At 44.6% G+C, this 17,014-nt stretch overlaps 1 protein-coding gene across 1 annotated transcript in view; it reads left to right on the top strand.

Annotated features, from left to right (window-relative positions):
• The window catches only part of ccdc6b (coiled-coil domain containing 6b), an 88,872-nt gene extending 72,069 nt beyond the window's left edge, over positions 1 to 16,803 (top strand). The window contains exons 7-9 of the mRNA XM_072478887.1: positions 7,421 to 7,521; positions 8,092 to 8,216; positions 11,168 to 16,803. Coding sequence (XP_072334988.1) covers positions 7,421 to 7,521; positions 8,092 to 8,216; positions 11,168 to 11,362 — 421 coding nt within the window. The 3' untranslated portion in view covers positions 11,363 to 16,803. The remainder of the gene's footprint in view (positions 1 to 7,420; positions 7,522 to 8,091; positions 8,217 to 11,167) is intronic.
• Positions 16,804 to 17,014: the final 211 nt, after the last annotated feature.

Consider the following 17,014-nt stretch of genomic DNA (forward strand, 5'->3'; position numbering starts at 1 on the left):
TCCTAGAATCTCTCAACGCTATGGCCAGTGGTTCAATTGCCAGCGCGAACAGTAATGGGGACAGGGGGCACCCCTGCCTTGTTCCCCTATGTAACCGAAAATACTCCGATCTCTGCCGATTTGTGACTACACTTGCCACTGGGGCCCCATAGAGGAGTTTAACCCAACTGACAAACCCCTCCCCGAACCCAAACCTCCTCAACACCTCCCATAAATACTCCCACTCTACCCTATCAAATGCCTTCTCTGCATCCATCGCTGCCACTATCTCTGCCTCCCCATCCGCTGGGGGCATCATTATCAACCCCAACAGCCGTCGCACGTTGACATTCAATTGTCTCCCCTTTACGAGCCCTGTCTGATCTTCGTGCACCACCCCCGGGACACGATCCTCGATCCTCGTCGCTAGCACTTTTGCCAGCAACTTGGCGTCTACATTCAGGAGCGAGACAGGCCTATAAGGCCCGCATTGCAGCGGATCTTTATCTCGCTTCAGGATTAATGATATCGTCGTCTCCAACATTGTCGGGGGTAAAGTCCCCCCTTCTCTGGCCTCGTTAAAGGTTCTCGCCAGCAGCGCGGCCAACAAGTCCACATATTTCCTATAAAATTCCACCGGGAACCCGTCTGGTCCCGGGGCTTTCCCTGCCTGCATGTTCCCCAGCCCTTTAGTCACCTTGTCCACCCCGATTGGCACCCCCAGACCTGCCACCTCCTGCTCCTCCACCCTCGGGAACCTTAGTTGGTCCAAGAACTGTTGCATCCCCTCTTTTCCCTCCGGGGGTTGGGACCTATATAGCCTCTCATAAAAGGTCTTAAACACCTCATTTACCTTCCCTGCACTCCGCACCTTAATTCCCGTTTCATCTCTAACTCCCCCTATTTCCCTCGCCGCTATCCTCTTACGACGCTGGTGGGCCAGCAGCCGGCTCGCCTTTTCCCCATATTCGTATCTCATCCCCTGTGCCTTCCTCCACTGTGCCTCTGCCTTCCCTGTGGTCAGCAAGTCAAACTCCGTCTGAAGTCTTCGCCTCTCTCTGTATAGTCCTTCATCCGGGGCCTCCGCATCTTTTATCCACACTCAAAATCTCTCCCACTAATCTCTCCCTTTCTTTGCCCTCTTTTTCTCTCCTTGTAAGCCCTAATGGAGATCAGCTCTCCCCTAACCACCGCCTTCAGTGCTTCCCATACTACCCCCACCTGGACCTCACCATCATCATTGGCCTCCAGGTACCTCTCAATACATCACCGCACCCTTCCACAGACCCCCTCATCCGCCAAAAGTCCCACATCTAGTCGCCAGAGTGGGCGCTGTTCCCTCTCCTCTCCTAGTTCCAGATCCACCCAGTGCGGGGCATGGTCTGAAATGGCTATGGCCGAATACTCCGTTCCTGCCACCCTCGAAATCAGTGCCCTGCTCAAAACAAAAAAATCTATCCGGGAGTATACCTTATGAACATGGGAGAAAAAGGAAAACTCTTTGGCCAACGGCCTGGCAAATCTCCACTGATCCACTCCCCCCATTTGCTCCATAAACCCCCTGAGCACCTTGGCCGCTGCCGGCCTTCTTCTGGTCCTGGATCTCGACCGATCTAACCCTGGATCCAGCACAGTGTTGAAATCCCCCCGCATTACCAGGCTTCCTACCTCCAGGTCCGGGATGCGTCCCAGCATCCGCTTCATAAATCCCGCATCATCCCAGTTCGGGGCATATACATTTACCAGCACGACCTCCCTTCCCTGCAATCTACCACTCGCCATCACATATCTACCACAGTTGCCCACCACTATATTCCTAGCCTCGAACGACACCCGTTTCCCCACCAATATCGCCACCCCTCTATTTTTCGTGTCCAACCCTGAGTGGAACACCTGTCCCACCCATCCTTTCCTTAACCTAACCTGATCCGCCACCTTCAGATGCGTCTCCTGAAGCATGACCACGTCTGCCTTCAGTCCTTTTAAGTGTGCGAACACTCGGGCCCTCTTAATCGGCCCATTTAGGCCCCTCACATTCCACGTGATCAGCCGGATTGGGGGGCTGCCCCTACTCTAGGCCAGTCCCACGTCCAGGACCCGCGCACCCGCCCGTCCCCCATGCGGCGCACTCCCGTCCCAACCACCTCTTCCCTTGCCAGCTCCCTCTCGCTCCCAGCAGCAGCAACCCAGTTGACCCCCCCCCCCCCCCCCCCCCCCCGCTAGATCCCCGTCCAGCATGGTTACTCTCCCCATAATGCTTCCGAAAGTCAGCTGACTCCAACTGACCCCGGCTTCCCCCGCTCTCTCCTTGACGACCCCCCGCCCCCGGTGTGGAACTCTCATCCTCCTTGCGCCTATCTTTCCGCCATCATCTCCCTAGCGCGGGAAAAAACCCGCGCTTTCCTGGATCAGCCCCACCCCCTATGGTGCAGCTCCCCCATTCCCCATCCCCCACCTCGGTCCCTTTTTCCACCGGCGCCCACATTTCTCAGTGTCCCCCCCGTCAAGAAGAGAAAAAAAAAACATCTATCGTCCCGATACTGTGAACCTCCCATTCCCCAATTTACATTTCTGTACATCAACATCGTCATCTCCCCCACAGCATCAGTCCCTCAGTTCTGGTCCAATTTCTCTTTTTGGATGAAGGTCCATGCCTCGTCTGACGTTTCAAAGTAGTAGTGTCTATCTTGGTACGTGACCCACAATCGCGCCGGCTGCAGCATCCCAAACTTTACTTTCTTCTTGTGTAGCGCCGCCTTGGCCCGATTAAAACGCGCTCTCCTTCTCGCCACCTCCGCGCTCCAGTCCTGATACACTCGTATCACCGCATTCTCCCACCTGCTACTCCGTACCTTCTTGGCCCAGCTCAAAACCGCCTCTCTGTCGGTGAAGCGGTGAAATCTCACCACTATCGCCCTTGGTGGTTCTCCAGCCTTTGGTCTCCTCGCAAGGACCCGGTGAGCCCCTTCCACCTCCAGGGGGCCCGAGGGGGCCTCAGCTCCCATTAGCGAATGGAGCATCGTGTTCACATAAGCCCCAACGTCAGCTCCCTCCACTCCCTCGGGGAGATCCAGAATCCGGAGGTTCTTTCTCCTCGAGCTGTTCTCCAGGGCTTCGAGCCTTTCGATACACCTCTTATGTAGCGCCTCGTGCGTCTCCATTTTTACTGCTAGGCCCAGAATCTCATCCTCGTTCTCAGCTGCCTTCGCCTTCACCCCACGGAGCTCTATCGCCTGGGCCTTTTGCGTTTCTTTTAGCCCTTCGATTGCCAACAACATCGGCGCCAGCACCTCCTTTAATTCCTCCACACGCCGTCGAAGGAATTCCTGCTGGTCCGGGCCCCATGTCGTCTGGGCTCCATCCGTCGCCATCTTGCTTCTTCCTGCTGGTCCGGGCCCCATGTCGTCTGGGCTCCATCCGTCGCCATCTTGCTTCTTCCTTCTCTTCTCTGCCGCTGCTCCAAAGGATCCTTCGCAATCTGGCCACTACCACCGATCTTTTCCAGACACACCAGGGGGGATGCCTTACTTCGTCACCCCACTGGTCCGAAAAAATTTCCGTTGGGGCTCCCAAAAAGAGCCCAAAAGTCCATTAGAACGGGAGCTGCCGAAACGTGCGGCTTAGCAGTGCATCGCCGCAACCGGAAATCGGTTTACCATTGTTGTTGCTGACCCAAGTTTCTTGCACTCAAATTGAATGCTAAATTCTACCATGTTATGATCACTGCTTCCTCGGGAACCTGATGCTGTGTTTACTAAACCTGTCTCATTGCACATTACCAAAACCAAAATAGCCTGATCACTGGTTGGATCCACAGCATATTGTTCTAAGAAACTGTCCCAGAAACACACTATGAATTCTTCTTCATGGCTACCTATTCCAAAATGAATTTCCCAATCAACATGAAGGTTAAAGTCACCCATGGTTGAAGTACTGCCATTTTCACATGCCTTTATTATCTCCTGATTTATTCTACATCCTCCAGTATAGTTACTGTTTGGGGGCCTCTAGATTGCTCCCACCAGTGTCACCATCCCCTTGTTATTTCTTAGCTCCACCCAAATAGATTCTAAATCTATGCCCAAGATCATTTTTTGTGATTGTACATATTTCGTCTTGTACTAACAAAGCTACCGCCCCACCCTTTCTTTCCTGCCTGTCCTTACGAAAAGTCTCATACCCCTGAATATTTAGTTCCAAGTTTTGACTTCCCTGGAACCAAGCCTTTGTAATATAATGATAATCTTTATTGTCACAAATAGACTTATATTAACACGCAATGAAGTTACTGTGAAAAGCCCCTAGTCACCACATTCCGGCACCTGTTCGGGTACACCGAGGGAGAATTCAGAATGTCCAAATTACCTAACAGCACATCTTTCAGGACTTGTGGGGGGAAACTGGAGCACCCGGAGGAAACCCACGCGGACACTGACAGTGACCCAAGCCGGGAATCGAACCTGGGGCCCTGGCGCTGTGAAGCAACAGTGCTAACGACTATGCTACCCAGCCGCCCGTGGCTATATGATCATACCCATTAACCTCAATTTGTGCTGTTATTTCATTTATTTTGTGTCGGATGCTACATGTATTTAAGTAAAAGACCATTAATTTTGCCTTGTAACCATTATTTCCCTTTTTGATCCTATTCGTCGTTTTTCTATTTGAGTATACTTTGTCTCCACTTGTCGTACTCTGGGTATAATTGTCTACATAGCTGCCTTATAATCTATCCTATCCTAACCTTTTGCTTTGTAAGCCTACATATCCTATCTATAGAATCTTCCCCCCCCCCCCCCCCCCCCCCCCCCAATTTAGTTTTAAGCGCTCTCTGCTTCCCTAATTATGCACTTTGCAAGAATACAAGTCCCAGCACAATTCAGGTGTAGCCCTCCCAACGGTGCAGTTCCCACTTTCCCCAGTACTGATGCTGATGCCAGTGCTGCAAGAACCAAAACCCACTTCTCCCACTCCAGCCTTGGAGCCACATATTCATCTTTTATTTTCTGTACTCTATGCCAATTTGTACATGGATCAGGTAATAATTCAGAGATTATAACCTTGGAGGTTCTGTGATTTAATTTAGTGCCTAGCTCCTCAAACTCTATGCAGAACTTCTTCCCTCATTCTATCTATGTCGTTGGTACCTACATGGACCATGACATCAGCATCCTCCCCCTCCTACTGCAAGTTCCTCTCCAGCCTGGAGCAGGTGCAGGCAACACAGCCGTCCGGACTCTCGATACAGAGAACAGTGCCTATTTCCCTCACTATACTATCCCCGACTACAACTACATTTATCTTTTCTCCCCCCACTTGAATGGCTGCCTGCAAACTCCCTACATGGATGACTCAAAACTTTCTACCGTTAAATGTTGGGAGAAGCAAAGCTATTGTTCTCTGGCTTCATCTGTGCCACTAACGTTGATTCTCCATCTATCTTGCTAGTTGACTTTCGAAGCAACATATAGATTTGTGGAACTATAGCTTACTTCCCAGTTTCTTGGGGCTTCTTAATATTTGAAATGGGCATTACTGAATCCCTGCTCCATTTAAAAACACCATCTCTGCTATTATTACCTCATCCCAATGCCTGTATGTACCATCAATAGTGAAGTCCAGCCACCACCCCCAACCCATTCACTCTGACCTTGTCCAGCTCCCTTTATCCCAGCAAATTGGCTTTAAGATCCTCACCTTGAAATCCCCGCCTCGCCTGGAGAGCCCCGCCTCGCCTGGAGAGCCCCGCCTCGCCTGGAGAGCCCCGCCTCGCCTGGAGAGCCCCGCCTCGCCTGGAGAGCCCCGCCTCGCCTGGAGAGCCCCGCCTCGCCTGGAGAGCCCCGCCTCGCCTGGAGAGCCCCGCCTCGCCTGGAGAGCCCCGCCTCGCCTGGAGAGCCCCACCTCGCCTTATTCTACTCTGTCTCTATGATAGTCAGCTGCATATCGTGATGCAAACCCTCTGCTTGGTGATCAGTTTACTCTATTTTCCCATTCACTCTCTTGCACACTTTTTCCACTGTAGTTCTACCCTCTGACTATTTTCCTTATACACTTTAATTTGCCAGTTCTCCCTTCAATTTCTATGGCCTCTTTAAAATTGGGGAAAAAAACATAGCCATATTTTTGTATCCCTCTTAATCCCCCTCTGCTCTCGCTGTATTCTGTGTCTAGTTTTGTCAACAAAGCACTCCCAGAACTCTGCCCTGGGATACTGGTTTACTACACTCTTTTAAATTTATATAACGCCTTTAGAACATAGACCATACAGTGCAGAAGGAGGCCATTCGGCCCATCGAGTCTGTACCGACCCACTTAAGCCCTCATTTCCACCCTATCCCCGTAACCTCCTAACCTTTTTGGTCACTAGGGCAATTTATCATGGCCAATCCACCTAACCTGCACGTCTTTGGACTGGGAGGAAACCGGAGCACCCGGAGGAAACTCATGCAAAAACGGGGAGAACGTGCAGACTCGGCACAGACAGCGACCCAGCGGGGAATCGAACCTGGGACCCTGGCGCTGTGAAGCCACAGTGCGATTCACTTGTGCTAACGTGCTTTCGCGACCTCCAAGCATCCCGCAACACCTAACAGTCAATTAAGTACTTTTGAAATGTGTAGACGCTGTTGTAATGTAGGGTTCAAAATTAACAAGCCTTGAGTGACAATGCAGATTGGAGTAAATCTTCCCCCCGCCCCCGGTATGCTGGATATATGGTTGTCTCCCTGCAAAATCATTTAATTGACCTTCAAACAAAGGCTGCGTACTGCATAAATAAGTGGCTTGTCGTAACCTTGAATTTGTAGAGGAGTGTAGACTGAGATAGGATTCTCTGATTCCTATGATGGTTCAATAATGGAAGCATGGGAATAGATGACGGAGGGGATAGCTCATTTGTGACGTTGCTGTGTAATAGTTAGACAAGATATCCTTGGTTGTTTAGATGGGTGAAGTAACTTGTTCAATATAGAGTAAGTTCATTAAACATGAACCGATTCTGGTTCTGCATAATGTAGCATAAATTCACTAATTTGGTTCCCAGTGGCAACCTGAAGTGGAATTCCTTGCCTATAACTTTATCAATAATTTTTCATTGCATATAAACAGATGACGCATTATGGAGCATGTCACACTGAAAAGTTGTCCAAAACAAACTCTAGTACTTAATGGGCTGAATTAGTAAGTGCAGGATTACACTATTGATCCACCACATAACCAGGTTCCATTTGTGCAGCTTACTATTTTGAGGTAGTTGCTGAGCAAACACTCATGAACTATTTTCAATTCTAAAATTGGAAGTTGTACTGAGGTATTTTGTTCAAAGGAATTTGAGAATGAATGAGACTTTTTGATAAACTCTATAGGTCCAGACTTTGAATATTTTCGACCTGCATATTGAAATTTTGTGATCATGGGCTAAATCATCTTTCTCATTTCCCAGATACTTTAATGAGATGTCTGCACAGGGACTTAGACCTCGCACTGTATCCAGTCCGATTCCTTACACGCCATCTCCAAGTTCCAGCAGACCTATATCTCCTGGTATGTATTAAGACTTGAGTTATACTCAGTAGAAATATGAAACTGCGGTCAACTTGACTTCCAGAATGTTCATCTCAAAATGAAGAACAATATCCATTTGAGAATTTGTGGCAAAACTCTCCCAAGTGACTGAGTGGATAGTAGAATTTTCTAATGCAACACAGTCATACAGAGAGAAGATGCAAGGTTCAATTCCTGGTGTCACTTGAGGAAAATGATCCAGTATACATCTGCTCGTCAGGCGGGGGAAGGAAAGTACTCATGGTTCCTGATTTTGGTTATCATCCAGTAACGTCTATAACATGGCTGTAATAACTTGCTGACATTAAATGTTTAGGTTCACCGTTGGTGGGCTACCAGAGGACTGCTAGTAACAATAGATCGTAGATGCCAACATATATTGGACAGTTTTGTAATTTGAGATAAGAGTAGAAGGAAAGGCATACATGATGAAGTTAGTAATTTAAAATAGTAATAGACTCCAATATTTGGAAATAAAGAGAATTACATTGTATGTTGACTGCAAGCAGTAAATGGAGAATGACAGGACCGTGTGTATATCCACTCTAGGACTAACTTATGCAAGCCACAGTGTTGGTTTCACTCCGCCTACTACTTTGACTCGTGCTGGAATGTCCTATTACACCTCACCTGGTCTTCATGTACAGCATATGGGAACTTCACACGGTATTGCGGTGAGTAAAGAAATTAGTAAATAATATGTGTATCTGTATATAATTAGAGTTTTGTGTGTTTGAAGTATGGGGAAGGGGGTAACACAAAAGTTAGGGGTTATGCAAAAATTAAGAACTAGGATTTTTCTCTTTCATGGGATTTTGATGAAGTCCCACATAAAAGGTTATTGTGCAAAATTAAAACCTCCAATGTTGCCTGGCCCGCGATCTGGGCCCACCGATCGGTGGGCCGGCCTCTCTGGCTGGGGGCCTCGTTTCCTCTACGCCGACCCCTGTAGTCCTGCGCCATGTTGTGCCAGGGCCGGCGCGTTGAAGGAAGGCACTGCGCATGCGCACATTGCTGCCGGTACCACTGCGCATGCCCGGTTCCCGCCATGCCCAGTTTGTGCCGGGATCAGCAGCTGGAGTGGCATGAACCGCTCCAGTGCAGTGCTGGCCCCTTTTGCGGGCCAGAATTAGTCGTCGGGTCGGACCGTTCACGCCGTCATAAAACGCGACGGTGTTTACGACAGCGTGGACACTCTGCCGCGGGATTAGAGAATCCCGTCCAGGATGCAGTGACTATTGGGGGTTTCACAGGGATCAGTGTTTGGACCCCAGCTATTAACAATATACATCAATCATTTGGATGAAGGAACCAAATGTGATATTTCCAAGTCTGCTTATGACATGGAACTTGTTGGGATGGTTAGTGGTGAAGAGAATGCGCTTCAAGGCAATTTAGACAAGTTGAGTTAGTGGGCAAATACGTGGCCGATTAAGTATAACATGGACAAGTATGAAGTTATCCACTTTGTAGGAAAAACAGAATGGCGATAAATTGGAAAATATTGATGTACAAAGGGACCCCAGGATGTCCTTGTACACCAATCACTGAAAGCAAGTATGAAGGTGCAGCAAGCAGTTAAAGGCAAATAGACGTTGGCTTTCATTGCAAGAGGTCTTGGTACAAGACGAGAATGTCTTACTGCAGGTGTACAGGACATTGGGACTATGACATTGGTGAGACCACAACTGGAGTATTGTGTGCCGTTTTGGTCGCCTTACTAAGAAAGGATATATTTGCCATAAGTGGAAGTGCAATGACGCTTCACCAGACAGATTCCTGAGATGACAGGATTGTCGTGTGAGGAGAGATTGGCTCGACTAGGCCTGTACTCACTGGAATTTAGATGAATGAGAGGATATCTCTTTGAAACGTATAAAATTCTGACAAGGCTGGGCAGACTAGATGCAGGGATGATGTTTCCTCCAGCTGGGGGAAGGGCGGAGGGGGACGATCTAGAACAAGGGTCGCAGTTTAAGGATAAAGGGTAAGCCGCTTCCAAGAGACTGCCACTGATGAGGCGCTGGTTTAGCACACTGGGCTAAATCGCTGGCTTTTAAAGCAGACCAAGCAGGCCAGCAGCACGGTTCAATTCCCGTACCAGCCTCCCCGAACAGGCGCCGGAATGTGGCGACTAGGGGCTTTTCACAGTAACTTCATTGAAGCCTACTTGTGACAATAAGCAATTTTCTTTTCATTTCATGAGGAAGATTAGCTCTGAGTCCACTCTGCCAACGCTGCCGCATTCAAGCTGCACTAGCCTGTCTTTGACAACAGATAACTTTGGAAGTAACAAGGATTCTGGTTTAGATGGCCGCTGTGTTAACCACCACCTGCTACGGGGGGCCGGTTTAGCTCACTAGGCTAGACGGCTGGTTCGTTCTGCAAGGCCAGCAGCGCGGTTTCAAGTCCTGTATCGGCTGAGGTTATTCATGAAGGGTTCTCAACCTTACACTCACCTGAGCTGTGTTGACCCTCAGGTTAAATCGCCACCAGTCAGCTCTCCTCCTCAAAAGGGAAAACAGCCTATGATGATCTGGGACTATGGCGACATTATCTTTACTGTATGAAAGATTATCGTGCAGCTGAACAGAAATTAGGGCTAAAAGGGAATGAGATAAAGGTAGCAGATACTATAGAAGGTAGTTCTATGGATTTCCAAAAGCATACACAAAACAGAGGAGTCTGACCACTGGAATGGAGTCGATTATTTTTCTGAATGAGCAACAAGCAGTTGCCACTCTTAGTGATTTTGTTTCTCTTTCTTGGTGTGCTGCTGATCCCTGTTGGTCCTTTTGTAGTGTTCAATCAAGATCTTTGACCTGATATCACTCAGAGCATTGCAGCTAGTTTTCATGTTTCCATTGTGTGGGAGAGGTTGGGGGAGGGGCGCTGCTGCTTCAGTAAGAGAAAATAAGCTGGAATTTTCACTTCTGCTTCGTGCAATGGATATTTGGAAATTGTGCATATTGGATGAGGATGGGAATAGGTTTGATTGCAACATGCCTCCCTTGATCTTTACTCTGTCTCTAAATTGTCTGGACGAGCAATGCACTCTTGGACAACCAACCATGTTGCTGCCGCCCCCCCCCCCCCCCCACCACCACCACCACCACCACCACCGCCACCCATTTATAACTCAACCGCCTGTGTCTTAACCCCCCCCCAACACACACACACCTCACCATGCTAATTTAAGTTGACTTCTGGTCAAGCAAGGCCTTGATTTTAGCATATTCAGCAAATTTTAAAAATTCTTCTGTGGCCTTGGCCCTGCCCTATCTTTAAACACCCACTCTGCCCCCAATCTCTGATCTCTGCTTCACTAATGAGGATCTCTTAAGAATTGCTTTCTCAATTAGGGCAGTTAACTTGTTTCAATAAACAAGAAGCAAATATAAGTGGAATTGTTTACATTTCAGATGCAATTGTGCAAGTTGCATAATCTGGGACACTCCAGAGTTCAACATTGGTATCTAGCCTTTCACTCACTCCTTTTGGACCTATTCTTTTGTAAACCTGGGTGACTGTGTTTTCTCTGTCTGAGATTGCTTTCAAAATGTGTTAGTCTTTATAATTCTAAAACCATATCCGTTTAACATGTTTTCATTTGTTTGTTTTGCAGAGGCCTTCCCCAAGAAGAAGCAACAGCCCTGATAAATTTAAACGCCCAACACCTCCGCCCTCCCCAAATACACAGACAGTGGTTCAGCTGCCACCGCCGCCACCGCCACCAGTTCAACCAGCGCTTCAGTGTGCACCATCCCAGCCAGCCCATCCCCAGCCTTCAGCATATCCTCCTGCTCCTCCTCAGCCGTAACATACACGTGCTGTGAAGCAGTTGCATCCAGATTGGACTGATGACACAAAAAAGCAGTTTACTAAAGCCAAAGGCTTAACTGGCATCTTTTGGATTTGACTTATTTGCACTGAGATTATATAGGCTTCACCGCTAACTGTGTTGTAAATGTTTGTCTGGAGGGCAGCCAGTGTTGTTTGTCCACAACACTAATTTACTGCATTTTGTCAGTGTTGACTGGAACCACATGCACAACCTTCATTTTGTTGCTTTAAATATCTGCCACACCTATTTGGTAATAACAGTACACGATTGAATGTTCCGGCAGTTCCAAAGCTTCATTTCACAGATTTGTGAGAAAAAAAAACACAGGAAGACCTTTTCAATGATTAGAAATTTTGCGGTAATTACAAGCATGATGTGTCTTGTTTTCTAGGCCGTGTTTACGCTTCAGTGTTAATGCTTTCGTGTCTTGTAGGATTTTGCCAAGCATTTACAGAATTAGCACTACATTTTGAAACAAAGTGACAAAGGAATTTTAGGGAAAACATTCAGATGCATCAACCATCACTAAATCTAATGACTATCGGTGGTATTATTTGTATCCAAATAAGCTTAATACAGATTCAGTAATGAACTTCTGTGATGTGCTGTGACTGCTTTTTTTTTTCAACAGAAGTTCCAGAAACTGATTTTGGCAAATCCGTACCATCTGGCACAGATTATTTCCAAGTTTAATCACCAAATTTATTATAGATCTGGCTTGTGGCAAAATGAAATATCGGTGACCGTTCACATTTCAATCCAGAGATCAAAATTTTTTTGATGTAAGATGTAAACTTAGGTTTTAATGTCTGTGGGCTTTGTAGATAGTAAATCATTAGACAAGCGAGCTGGCGTATGTTGTGTTGATTTTTGAGCGAATGGTGCCTGCTGTAAAATACCTGCTTTTGATGACGAGAAATCATCAGCTGAAATATTGGTGAGTCCTGCAAATTCAAGTACCATGTTTAAAGAACAAATGGTTTTCTTTGCTGCCAAATCATTTTTTTTTCTGAGGGTTTAAAGAGATGATAGAAAAAAGTAACTGTGTTAAACAGCTGCATTGTGATGTAATCCTCTAACCCAGGTGGAAGCCTTTCCAGTTATCAAAGTATAATGCTATCGTAGCCAAATAATTCTGTATTGCTTGGTAGAAATGGGTCAGGCTGCGGACAGCACAAGTTCTTGGCTGTAATAAAAGGTTCAATAATACATAAGTTGGTACACTGTATAAAAGGGAGCAATCGCAACCATAATTTTCCGTTCATCCAACGAAAATAAATTGTTCCGTTTGACGTTGCAGCAGCATCAAAAATGTAAGTGTCCTTTTTTAAAAAACGAAATCGCTGGGCAAGAAGGAGGAGTGAGAAGAGAATAGGTTTATGTAATCCATTTGTTTTGTGGCATTGTTTACAGTAAATCTCAGTCTATTTAACTGTTCACCTTCTAACTGTGACCCTTCTCAGCTATATTCCGGGTCAGTGGCTTACTGTGTGACCAAGACAAATTTGACCTTTATTGCATGAGCTTGTGGGCTTCTGCCGTGGTTTCCCAGATCATAATGTGCAAATCCAACCATTTTTGCTGTGGAAACTAAATCGGTGACCACCTCATGTGTCCTTTCTGTACTCTCTCACCTTGTACCCAAAGTTGCTGCACAAACACGACTTGGTGCCAGCATTTTGAAAGGTGCATTGGGCCAACCATCACCGTAGGAAAGTCGAGGCCCAAGCATCTCCTTTTCGTTTGTACCCAAATGAATCTGAAAAGGAGAGATTTAGCTGATCAACTATCCAAAGGACTGAAATTTGGACGGTTGGTAGACCTGGAGCATGCTTGTTTACAAGATTCTAGCACAAGAAACTGAAATGTTCAACAGTTGTAGGTACCTCACAATTATGCATTTTTGGGACACCCCCGCCTTTAGAGCAAGGAGAAGGGAACTGCCTTGCAATTTAGATTTCTAACATTTATTGGTCCATACGGTATTGAAGTTATCTCTTGTGACATTTCAATGCCTGAATCAGCTTTTGCCCTCTGATAAGGCTATGGCATGAGATCACATTAACTATTGTTCCTGCAACCTCATTAGCAGAGAGGCAGATCAGCATATCACTGTAGCCAGGCCAGTTGTGATTTAACCATTGGTTGTAGATTTAAATTGTTAATTGGTCTGAACATTTCTGAAAAATATCTAATGTTCAATACATATAAAGTCTCAAACAGTTTGGAGCTGGTTACAATAGTTATCTTTCTCTTCTCTCCCTAATTGTTAATTCATCTAAAACTTCAAAACTAAAACATCTGAATTCTACCAACATTTTGGTTACAGAAGTCAACAGCGACTGTTGGTACTAATGGTTTTGTCTGTTTTGACATTGCACGATAGCCCGCATGTCTACCAAGGAGGGTTTCTGAGTTCAGTTTTTAGTATACAAGGTTAGCATCCATTTATTCCTTTTGATAATCATAGCACCCGCTATACTTGTTTTTCAAAAAATATGTAGAAAAGGTTTACGAGTTTGACTGTTTGGAGGAAGAAATTGCTAAACAGACAGGTTGGTGGGAATGATTTTCTCTCCAGGAGTTGTTGCAATTCTTCAATTGCATGCTATCAGGTTTGAAATGTGTGCGCTTTGATAACTGAAGGTAGCAACATTGAACAATCCACATGTTGGGCCAGTCTTTGCGAAATGCTTTGAGTTTAGTCGTCTTGGCCTCAACTTCACACTGAGGCGAAAGAGTGGGCTTCCAAATCTCTTGGGATTACTGATCCAAGCCACGTGGAGAGGGCCTAAAATAATCTAATAAAATAGTTTATTCAGATAGGGTGTGCTCTCTTTGTGGATGGTTTCCATGTTTAAGAATTGAGGTGGCATGTGCCCATTGGGGTAGGTCAGATTCATGCATTTATTTTTTAACCGTAAGAGTATTCGGTCAAGACTTTGCCCTGGAGTACATTGAACAAAAGCTGAATTTTTGAGCATTTTTATTTTAACCACCAGTATCAAAATAGCTCCTTACTGTAGGCTTTGATTTTAGTCTGATCTTATCGCCCATTTTTTGAGGTCATGTGATATGTATTTAACCCACCTCGTTGAACAATTATTTTGCAAATCCATATAAGTAACTTCAAGAACACTCTACATGGGATCCAAATTCTAAAAATTAAGTTTGAATAAATGCTTCCCAATAACATTGTATGGTACATACAACAATCCAATTCAAATTGAAGGACACTAGAATGTATGTGAATTGCTATCATTAAGAACACACCACTGTATGCACATCAGCTTGTGTCTATTCTCTAGTAAAAGGTTTGCATTTATATAAGTATGCCTTATGTTCACAGGACTTCCCAAAGTGTCTTTACAACCAATGACTGTGATCATTACTGTTATGTAGTCAAAAATGCGGCATGTCTGCATGACTGATCATATTTCTAAGTCCATCAAGTTAGGGCTCCAATTGTTTCCAAACAGCCTTAACAATAGTTATTTTTTACTCAACATCTGAAATCCACTTCAATTTCAGCTTGTGCAGTTAGTCGAATCTGGCTCTGTTATTGTAAACTGTCCCTAGTTATTATATTATTCCTAAATCATTGTGGCACAGCAGTCTACCCTGACTGAAAATCTTTCAGGTTTGGCAGCTACCAAAAACATTTCTATTTTAGCTGAATTATAATTTAAATCTGTAACTTTAATATATCTGGGGGGTTTTAAAACCTAAAATCTCACCAAATGATATACTATAGTGAAAATGTTAGCTTTAATCAAACATTCACTGATTTCAAACTTAGTCACTGACTTAGCAACATGTATTGAGGGTAGATAAGAAAACCACAATGTTTACATATGTTCGGATGAGGTCATGAAAACAGTTGTTTTGCCAAGTCCTAATTTGTTCCTCCTATTTGGTATAAATGCGAGCGTAATTCCACTTTGTTTCAGTGACTTGAAATAGTCCCACACCCATTTAATCAATGTGCTTGTATTGCTTAATATAACTGAGTTCCTGTTAAAGTACTTTGCTCAAATTTTTTTTTTCACTTTGTAGATCACCATTACCTTCCACATACAATTCACAAATGGCCATTATACTTGGCCAAATGACAGCAGTTAAACCCAAGCCAGTGAAATAGTTTCAGGATGCTGCATTGGGATTGCAAGTATGCACATGTCTTGCAATGCAACTCCTATTCCACATAGGCGAAAGTGATTTTGAGCCCAAAGATTGCTAATTTCAGAAGAACTGCCCTTTTGTGTACCCTTCTAAGAAAATTGACCATCTTAATATTTCCTCTTATCTCTGTAGTGCCCAAATCATTCAGAAAATAACTTCAAGGCTTGTTAAGTTTCAACTTTTGCTCCAAGCATATAAAATTATTTAAATGTATGTGATCCTGAATTTAAATGTAATCTTTTCAATGCATTTTTTCATGCTCTTTTTATCACAAATTTAATGAGTTTAGTTATGCTGAGTTTTATTTTGCATAAAATTCAGACCCTTCTATATGACATATCGTTGACATGTGGCTACAGTGCCAAGTTGACATCAAGTGAAATATTACACTTGCTGTAGACATGAATGTATAACAGATACTACTGTATACATAAGATACATTAGATAAATGCAAGATTGGGCAAATGTATGATGGATGTTCTTTGACTGCTTTTATACACATTCAATCCAGGTTAAACATCCTTTGAATATTAGCATGCAGACTTCTGAATTAGGTGAAAAACACAAGCAAATTCTGGCATGTGGAAACATTTTAAATGGTGTTTACAATAGAAAACAAAAAAACATTGTGTGAGATTTGATCGTAGTTTATATTATGGTTTATTTTAAATCAATTTGTTTACTATCTGAAAGTTTTTCAGATGCTTCACAACTTCATTAAAAAAAATCACTCCAAGGGCTATTTTTTATGATTGACTTCATAAAGCAAACCGTGAATTAATTGGTTCCTACATAGATGTTCCTGCCTTCTGAGCTATGATTTGGCGTGTTCCATTCTATAGATGAATATATAAAAGTGCCTTTTTTTTTGATTAGATGGCCACATAAATTATTTTTTTTACATGTGCGAATAATGCATTCATCTGCATTTTGATTAAACCTAAGAAGTGTTTGGCCCATTTATGCACACACCCTTCTACTAAGTACTGAGCTTTACAGCAGGAAATATGTCTGAATCCAAATGTTTGTCCCCTATTACTTGATCTAAAATCTGCTAATTGTGGTGAATTATTCTTTTGACCTCTGCTTTTAAGTGGAGTAACCTGAACCATGTAGTTCTTTTAGTTTTATTTCAAATTAACCAACTGTAGGTAGCTTTAGGTAGTAAATCCATGTACAATGTGATTGTTTTCTTGTAATTGAAAATGCTAATAAAATGCTTTATACAAACCCTATATCCAGAACCTTATGTTCTATTAACATTCAGTAGGATACTGGCAGTTTTTCACAGGCTGTTTAATGCACTGAGGCATTTGTTTTACCGGTATTTAATGGAGTAAACTACAGAGTGCAGGGGTTAAAAAGAAACATTTGGAAACCTGATGACTGCTCGTGCAGTTTGAACCAGGCTATTCCTAAATACTAATCCAACAATGCGTCAGGAGG

Source organism: Scyliorhinus torazame, chromosome 16, assembly GCF_047496885.1.
Source record: "Scyliorhinus torazame isolate Kashiwa2021f chromosome 16, sScyTor2.1, whole genome shotgun sequence".
Lineage (NCBI taxonomy): Eukaryota > Metazoa > Chordata > Chondrichthyes > Carcharhiniformes > Scyliorhinidae > Scyliorhinus > Scyliorhinus torazame.